Consider the following 9,609-nt stretch of genomic DNA (forward strand, 5'->3'; position numbering starts at 1 on the left):
AGATCATTTATGAAGATATTGAACAAAACCGGCCCCAGGACCGACCCTTGGGGCACTCCACTTGATACCGGCTGCCAACTAGACATGGAGCCATTGATCACTACCCGTTGAGCCCGACAATCTAGCCAGCTTTCTACCCACCTTATAGTGCATTCATCCAGCCCATACTTCCTTAACTTGCTGACAAGAATACTGTGGGAGACCGTGTCAAAAGCTTTGCTAAAGTCAAGAAACAACACATCCACTGCTTTCCCTTCATCCACAGAACCAGTAATCTCATCATAAAAGGCGATTAGATTAGTCAGGCATGACCTTCCCTTGGTGAATCCATGCTGGCTGTTCCTGATCACTTTCCTCTCATGCAAGTGCTTCAGGATTGATTCTTTGAGGACCTGCTCCATGATTTTTCCAGGGACTGAGGTGAGGCTGACTGGCCTGTAGTTCCCAGGATCCTCCTTCTTCCCTTTTTTAAAGATTGGCACTACATTAGCCTTTTTCCAGTCATCCGGGACTTCCCCGGTTCGCCACGAGTTTTCAAAGATAATGGCCAATGGCTCTGCAATCACAGCCGCCAATTCCTTCAGCACTCTTGGATGCAACTCGTCCGGCCCCATGGACTTGTGCACGTCCAGCTTTTCTAAATAGTCCCTAACCACCTCTATCTCCACAGAGGGCTGGCCATCTCTTCCCCATTTTGTGATGCCCAGCGCAGCAGTCTGGGAGCTGACCTTGTTAGTGAAAACAGAGGCAAAAAAAGCATTGAGTACATTAGCTTTTTCCACATCCTCTGTCACTAGGTTGCCTCCCTCATTCAGTAAGGGGCCCACACTTTCCTTGGCTTTCTTCTTGTTGCCAACATACCTGAAAAAACCCTTCTTGTTACTCTTGACATCTCTCGCTAGCTGCAGCTCCAGGTGCGATTTGGCCCTCCTGATTTCATTCCTACATGCCCGAGCAATATTTTTATACTCTTCCCTGGTCATATGTCCAACCTTCCACTTCTTGTAAGCTTGTAAGATGATGAAGATGTCATCAATATAGCGCAAGTAGAGTAGGGGCATTAGGGGACGAGAGCTGAGGAAGCGTTGTTCTAAGTCAGCCATAAAAATGTTGGCATACTGTGGGGCCATGCGGGTACCCATAGCAGTGCCGCTGGTTTGAAGGTATACATTGTCCCCAAATGTAAAATAGTTATGAGTAAGGACAAAGTCACAAAGTTCAGCCACCAGGTTTAAGAATAAATGGACACAAATCAGATGTCAAGAATGATAACATTCATAAACCAGTCGGAGAACACTTCAATCTCTCTGGTCACGCAATTAAAGATATGAAAGTTGCGATATTACAACAGAAAAACTTCAAATCCAGACTCCAGCGAGAAACTGTTGAATTGGAATTCATTTGCAAATTGGATACAATTAACTTAGACTTGAATAGAGACTGGGAGTGGCTAAGTCATTATGCAAGGTAACCTATTTCCCCTTGTTTTTTCCTTCCCCCCCTCCCCCTTTCCTCAGACGTTCTTGTTAAACCCTGGATTTGTGCTGGAAATGGCCCACCTTGATTATCATACACATTGTAAGGAGAGTGATCACGTTAGATAAGCTATTACCAACAGGAGAGTGGGTTTGTGGGGGGAGAGAAAACCTTTTGTAGTGGTAAACACCCATTTTTTCATGGTTTGTATGTGTAAGAACATCTTCTGTATTTTCCACAGTATGCATCTGATGAAGTGAGCTGTAGCTCACGAAAGCTTATGCTCAAATAAATTGGTTAGTCTCTAAGGTGCCACAAGTCCTCCTTTTCTTTTTGCGAATACAGACTACCACGGCTGTTACTCTGAAACCAGTTATACCAGTGTATCAGTAAAAATTCACCCCCGTAACCGTACAAAACCGGTCTGCAGATCAGGCCTAAGCAATCAATTGAAGCTAAATTGATATGGGAGTCTGACTGAGTTTCAATGTTGTGTGTAAAAAGAACTAATAATAAAACCTAGCTTGTATCTTGCACTTTTCATCTGTAGATTTCGAAGCACTTGGCAAAGGAACTCAGTGTCACTATCCTCATTTTACAGATGCGGAAACTGAGGCACAAGGCAGCAAAGTGACTTGCTCAAGGTCACCCAAGTCAGTTGGTGGCAGAGTGCCATTCCAATCGGTGCAAGTCCAGCATTCAGACAGACACGTACTGGAGTGTGGGCGTGAGTCACGTCCCGAGAAGCCGGAGCACTTGAATTTGCTGCTGCAATTAGGTTTTTAATAAAGATTCTTAATGAAGCTCCTGCGATTCACATAGGAGATCCCAGGCCATTAGCATCTGAATACTGAAGTTACAGTAACCTGACGAAATGCAGTTTGGGTGACCCCCTAACTACGCAGCACCTGCATGTTGGCAGGTGACTTTAAGGTGTTCCTTCCCTGCTCTAAGCAAACACAGTTTTTGCCTGAGCTCTTTAACTATTTGGATGGCTTTTCAACCCAGAACAATCCTTGTCTGCTGGGCTGCCTCAGTAGAAAGCTACAGACAAATCTCAGTTCCCTGTGCCAGATTTCCAAAAGATCTCAGGGCCAGATTGCCACCCACAACCCGCAGCTGAGGCTGGCATCATCAGATTCTTTGGACCCTAGGCAATCAGCCTCCAGCCCAGACTAAGGCATGGGAATGGGGTTAATCTCCTCACAGCAATGGACAGAAGCCATGTGGCCTGGCTCATACCAGTAGAGCAGTGACCTTCGACCACGTCACCCATGAGGTGCTGCTAACTTTGCCTAAGGCCCCTATTCTTCTAGTATCTGAGCACCTCACAATCTTTAATGTATTTATCTTCACTCATCCCTGTGAAGCAGGGCAGTGCTATTATCCCCAATGTATAGATGGGGAACTGAGGCACACATAGGCTAAGTGACTTGCCCAGGGTCACACACAGGAAGACTGTGGCAGAGAACTGAACACTGGTTTCCCGAGCCCTACACTAGTGCCTTAACCACTAGACTAGCCTTCCACTTCTGAAAACTCCAGTATGGGACCTGGCAGGTCTGGACAGTATCACTTTAAACCAGTTCCATTCACTCCTGTCCACAGGGACCCAAAGTGTGGCACCGCCAGATTGTCCCATCTCAAAGGGACTCCCAGCTCTGGAGTCCTGTAGTCTTTGTTTAGTGATTACAGAAAACTGCTTGGGGCAATCGTGAGGCAGGATGGGCTACAGAGCCAACACCGTGCTGATGGCGCACTGATCTCCAGCTGGCCCCCGACAGAGCTCTCTGTCTGCTCGCCCAGAGTCTGGCCGAGATGGGTCCCTGGAGGCAAGCATCAAACAGATAAGATGGAGCTGATGCTGGCTTGCAAAGGAAGCACTGAGCAGCTGGTTAAGCCTGTGGCCACTCCCTCAGATGCAGGCATCTCCCTGTCTATTGCTGAGGTGGCTCCCAATCTCTGGGGTTTGGCAGGTGCCTGCCACTGCCCCTAGATGCCCAGATTGCTTCAGTGGCCAGAGACACTTTCTTTCCCCCACAGTTGGTCAAGGGCTGGCACATTGCTTCCTTCGGGATGCAGGCCTCATCATGGTCCCCTTCAGAACGGACCACCAGCTCTACCTCAAAGGCCACCTGGAAGCTTTGGCTACTGCAGAAAACGTCTTGCCACCTGCCGAGCAAAACGAGCTGGCGTGAGTGCATCACAGCGGCGCTCCACTTCCTGGTGAAAGGGAAGGTGCTGGTTACAGGGCCCAAAATGACACAAGCCCAGGTTACCTAAGAAACTGACTCTCCCCCCTGACTCACCCCACCATCGGAAAACTCGGGCTGTCTGTCCCAGGAAGGAGTCAGAGGTTGGGAATTCTCAGCAGCAGCCTCTGGCTTCTGGAATTCATTCCCGCCAGAAATATGGCTCATCCCGGACCTGGTGACATTTAGAAGAGGTTGCAAGGTGCATCTTTGTGTCCAGCCCTCCTGCTGACTGTGATCACGAAGAACCCTGGTGGGTGAGGTAGTAGCTTTTACTGGACCGACTGAGAGCCCTGGCATTTAACTGACTGACTTAGTTTCTCCGAGTCTACCCTTTAAAGCTGCAGTACCATGAGATGCATTTACTGACCTCCTTCATAAAGGGCTTTGAAGTCCACTGATGAAAAGTGCTACATACGAGCTAGGTATTGAAGTCTTTAAACCATAATTTGAGGACTTTGGTAAGTCAGTCAGAGGTTAGGGGTCTATTACAGGAGTGGGTGGGTGAGGGTCTGTGTCCTGTGATGTCCAGGAAGTCAGACTATGACCATGAGGGTTCCTTCTGGCCTTAATTCTGGCCTTATCGTTATGATTCCCAATGTGGATAATTAAATGCTCCTAATCCAAACTGTGTAAAGGGCCCCGAAATACCATGCACCCTAGAGCTGCACCCAAGGGTGCTAGAACTAGGGCTGCTGGGGTGTAGCAGCGCCCCCTGGCTTGAAGTAGTTTCCATCATATCCAGGGTTTACAGTTTTGGTCAGTGGCTCTCAGCACCCCCCAGTGTACAAACTGTTCCAAAGCCACTGGACACACACAACAATAAATCGCGACTTCAGCTGTGCCAATCAGCATCAGTTGAAATGGACCTGCAGACTCATGTCACCCAGGCCACTGGACAGGCATCAGAGGTAACAAGTTCCAGCCACCACTTACTGGGGCTGGCTTTGAACCGGTGACCTCGAGGAAGAGCCCCAGCTGTCTTCTGCCTGTTTCTGGTCAGCTGACATTTCATGACTTTGTTGTCTACCTTTGGGGGCTTCCCCTGGCCTGAACCCCAATAGTCCATTGATGGAGCCATGTTTTCAACAACAGCAAACTCCTGTGACTCCCTTGTTCCTACAAAATACACGTCTGCACGCAGAAAGACTGAGCTGCTCAGGTAACAACCCCAGACATCTGGACACACAATGATGGGCTGGCTGCCCAGTGGAGCCTAATGGAAATCCAATCTGCAGCCAGCGCCCTGTGGTCTTTAATGCAAAAAAAAAGGTCATGATCCATGCTGCCTGAAAGGACTTGGGCCAGAGGGTTTGCTGCCAGAGAGACTGCGTTAAGAATTCGGGCAAGGCTGGTTAATCTCAATAACTGGCTCCAATTTTTTCCCCCCTCCTGCTTGGCTGAAGTGCTGGCTGGTTGATTCCATCTCAGCCACAAAGTCACGACAATATTTAAAATAGCCTCAGACTCGGACCGAAACCCTCCGGCAGCGTGACCCAGACTCATCCCGGATGCCAACACTCCCGGCTGTTAAAAGCATTTGGGGTGAACAGGCTTGCAAACCCCTGGGGAAAGCCCCCCTCCCAAAAGGAGCATGACTGGGACAGGAGGGTTCATCAGCTGAACGGGGGGCTGGATCCCCAGGTTGGAATGTAGCCATATATATATCTATATATATATTTGTAATCCAGGTTGTTTCTTGATGCCTCAGGCAGGTTGAATTCTGCTCACCAGCCCCAGGAGTCAATCCAGTGTAACTCCACTGCCTTCGCGCTCACTCTGCATTGACACCCATGGAACTGGGAGCTGAATCTGGCCCTGCATTTTTAGAGCTGAGGCCCCCAGATCCGACCCCCATCCCACCAGGATTTATACAGGCCCAGAACTCGGGGAGCCCTTTTCACTGTTTTTATGAATGAGTGGATTGGTTCTCAGCAGGGCTGAGTCCCCATCCCCCCCATTACGTCAGTGGGCACACTGGCCCTCTGCGAACCCGGCCAGAGGTTCCTCTTGTTGGGTCCCTTCCCAGCTGCTCAGGGAAAATGAGTTAGGCAGAGGTGGAGAGAGCTCAGGTGCCAAGGATGGATACAGCTCCCAGTGTGGGGCGTAGAGACACTCTGGCTCCATTCTGCGGAGACATGCCTCCCTCCCCAGTTCTTGCCGACCTGGGCTGGCCCAGGTTCCTTTCAAAACCTGTTTCCTCACGTACCTGCTGGCCGGGGCTCCTGCCGCGCAGACGGCTCTCCCCTCCGCTGCCGAGAGGTCCCTGTCGTGGCACAGGCTCTGTTCCTGCCCGTCCCGTCTCTGCCTGGGGCTGGGCTCTGATCCTTGCAGAGGTGTCACCAGGCACCCTGGGACTGGGCGGACCTGCCCGGTCACCCCAACAGTACCCTCCCTTTGCCGTGTGAAGGTTTGGAATTCCTTGTGTGCTGCCAGCTGGAGAGCCGGTCTGGCTGGTTCCCCATGACATTGCTCATCCATTTTCTGCAACTCAGCAATCCCCTGAGAAACTCCTGCCTCCCCAGGTGACTTCGCAGCTCCGTGGGAACCCGGTCCATTCCCACAGACCCTAGGCCGATCCTCTGCTCCGCTCTTCGCACCCTCTTCCTGCTCCTTGGTCAGAGTGATCATTACCTCGTAACGGATCTTCGCAGGCCTCTTGGCAGGGGCGGGTTCAACCCGATGGATAGTCTCCAGAGGCCATTCCGGGCTCTCCCTGCCTATTGCAGGGTCCTCTGTCCTGCTGATCCGATTATAGGCAGGGCTGGTGAATGGACAAGTCTCTGGTTCAGAGATGGATTCTCTGTGGCCATGGCTCACATGGTCTGGCTGTCCCGCCACCTTAGGGCGGAAGGTCCCTGAGTCTAAATACTCTTGGAAAACTCTTTCAGCCCACTCTGTCAGAGGCTCTGAGGCTCTGCTGGGTTCCTCCTGGGAAGCTGGAAGCTTGTAGTCTTCCTCCTGCGTCTCAGGGCTGGTGGGGAAGTCCAGGGAGGAGCTGCTGATGGAAACAGACCCTCCCCAGGAACTCCCATCTTCTTTGCCCAGCAGAGAGTCAAAGGATGTGAAGATTTCCACCTGGCTGGGTATGGCTGGCTTCGAGTTCCCTGTGTCCCTGGGCCAAGCAGATGGCTCTGCAGTCTCTTGCTCTCTGGCCAGGTTCCCAGCAGAGCACAGGTCAAGACGGCCTACCATATCCAAATCACTGCCGACCGCTGGTCTCTGTAGCCGCCCGAAAGGCCAGGGCTTGCCCAGTGAGCTCCCCAGGTGTCCTGTACCACCAGCGCCGGTGCCTGAGAGCTCCAGATGGCTGCTTTGCCGCCTCCGCCAGGGCAGGGTCCCAAACGTCCGCAGGAGGCCGTTCCTCCAGAGGTCGGACTCCGAGTAGCTGAGAGCATGCAGCTGTGGGGGGAAGGAGAGGGAATCAGGAGTGGGTGCACAGGCAGGAGGCAGTAAGCAGCCACTAGAGTGCTCCTTCCCCACACAGCAGCACGGAGGTGCTGGCTAGCAGGAGCACCAGCGAGAGCCCCTGCCCTGCGCCAAGGCTCACAAGGGCAGGATCCTGCACATGACTGGCCTGGAGGCTGGAATTCTGTGTGTGTCCCCGCACCCCTTGCAAATGCTTGGTGTCGCCCAAGCCCCTGGTTCTAGAACTGATTCACGTCCACGCTGCTGGGTTTGATCGGAGCAATGGGGAAAACTCCAGATACGCCCCAGCATCCTAGTGCTGGCATCCCAGCCCTGCAGAGCGCCTATCCACCGGACAGGGGCAGCACGGGCATCGGCAGGGCAAGCCACCCTCACCCGGCCCTGCCTGGGCAACTTAGGGCTGATCCAGACAGGCCTGCCCCGTCTCCATGGCTCGTTCAACACTTAGCCTCTGCTGAGTCAACAACACAAGAGCTAGTTGTGATGTAGCTTTGTCACAGCGCACTGGACTCACACTCCCGCTGCCTTCCCATTTGCTTCACATCTATGGGGATGAGATCTGGTTTCTGGCTGGCCTGGAACTGGCAAGTGAGAGAAGATCCAGAACCCAGAACCCATCTCCTGAGCCACCTTCTCCCAGATAACTGCATTTCCACAGTGCCCGGGGCTTGCCAGCTCCTGCCTGTGGGTCTTCTTCAACAGTGCATCGTGATCCCTGTGCAGAGACGGCTCCCACATGGGGATCTCTGTTAACAGGGGCAGGCGGGCAGACCTGCATCTCAGCCAGATTCTCCAGCTGGTAAAGGAGGGAAGTGGAAAGTGTGAGCCCAGGAGACAGCTGGTCCAGCAGGGGCAGGATCAGAGTGTCCTTCCCTTGCTCCCACGGAATCAAGGCAACTCCAAGAAATGAACGAGAACTCAGGCCCCGCAGGGGAGGGGATCCAGGAGGTTGGCCAGCGCCCCTCATTTTGTCTCTGGCTGTCAGTTTCGGCAGCTCCCGTGCAGATCAGCGGTGCCGCACAAGAGGTGGGAGGGTTCCTAAGAGAAAGCCCTTCTCCCAGTTGCTGTGGGAGTGGAGTAGACCCCACGCTCTAGGAGATCTTGGTGCTCCTGTCACTCAACAAGGCCTGTCCCCTGTCCCACTGGGTTAGGTCAGGGACTCCATGTCCCTGGACTATGGGAGCTCCTAGTCACTGAACGAGATCCCAGCCCAACTCACGGGGAAAGTCCTAACCTCTGACTCAGCAACTAAGGTGCTGGTCCCTGTGTCACTGGACCAGGTCCAAGTCTCTGTGTCGTTGGATTATAGTAAATCCTGCTCACTAGAGGAGATCCCAGTCCCTGGGCTAATGCGGGAGGCCTGGGCTCCTGATCCAGCAGATAGGAGGTAGCCCCTGTGTCCCTGTCTCTGGGGACGTGCAGGCTGGCAGCAGAAGGGATCTGACATGTAGCAGCAGAGCGAGCACCAGCCTTACATAATCCCCATTGGCCCCGACACCGTACCAAGCAGCTAGTGGTTCCACTTGCCCCAGCTGAGCCAGGCTAGGACGTAGCTCCAGCCTTCCCCTGGGGCAAGGCGCTGAGCAAACAGCCAAAGGGGCTCCACCCTCCGGAGTCACTGGTGCAGCAGGAAGGAGCTGAAGCTATTAGACACAGGCCAGTGGAGCACACGTGTTCCACAGACACCTGGGGAGATTAGATCCCCCACTTTCACACGTTCCCTCACCCACCCCATGGACAGCTTCCAACGAGAATGGTGCTAACACCAGGAGTGACTCGCGCAGCCCAGAGCAGGGACCGGGATTGGGGCAGGTTTCTCTCCTTTAATAGACACTGGGTTGTTTTCTGTCCTGTAACGTTCCTAGGCGTTCACTGGGCTGATGGGCTCTAGAGCCAGGCTCTGCGCAAGCTCCCCACCAACGCCCCTCAGCTCTGATGAAGGGCTGGGGTAGCAGCGTCTCTGCTGAAGTTTGGGGATCCCTGCACCGTCCCTGAGCAAATTCTTCTCTGGAGTCGCAGATCCCTGCTCTGACGGAACGCAGGGAGCGGAGGAGAAACGTGCAGGAACCCCAGAGCGGGTGTGTTTCTAGAGGAGGCCTCAGGATGTTTGCCATGGGAACAGACCAGGTTGTAGATACAATCAATGACTGCCATAGAGTGTTGCCCACTCTCACAATTTTATCATGAAGCTTGTGACATTTCGTGGTTTTCTTAAAGCCCCAGTTCCTGGAGTCAGGTGATCACACGAGACTCTCAACTTCCATTAAAACGAAAGTAAGTGCCTAGCCCTCATGATTGCTGAGAAAAGCCCTTAAGCACAGACAGAAGGCCCATAAAAAGAACCCATCATTTATTGGTTTTTAAAAATCTCATGAGAGTTTAAGCCCATCTCATGATTCTGCGGGGCTGACTTATGGTTTTTGGCCACTTGTGATTAGCAGTACTGGCTCCA

At 52.6% G+C, this 9,609-nt stretch overlaps 1 protein-coding gene across 1 annotated transcript in view; it reads right to left on the bottom strand.

Moving 5' to 3' along the window:
- The window catches only part of CRYBG2 (crystallin beta-gamma domain containing 2), a 28,837-nt gene extending 21,914 nt beyond the window's left edge, over positions 1–6,923 (bottom strand). Inside the window, exon 1 of the mRNA XM_075121328.1 lies at positions 5,938–6,923. Coding sequence (XP_074977429.1) covers positions 5,938–6,923 — 986 coding nt within the window. The remainder of the gene's footprint in view (positions 1–5,937) is intronic.
- Positions 6,924–9,609: the final 2,686 nt, after the last annotated feature.

Source organism: Caretta caretta, chromosome 19, assembly GCF_965140235.1.
Source record: "Caretta caretta isolate rCarCar2 chromosome 19, rCarCar1.hap1, whole genome shotgun sequence".
Taxonomy (NCBI): Eukaryota; Metazoa; Chordata; order Testudines; family Cheloniidae; genus Caretta; species Caretta caretta.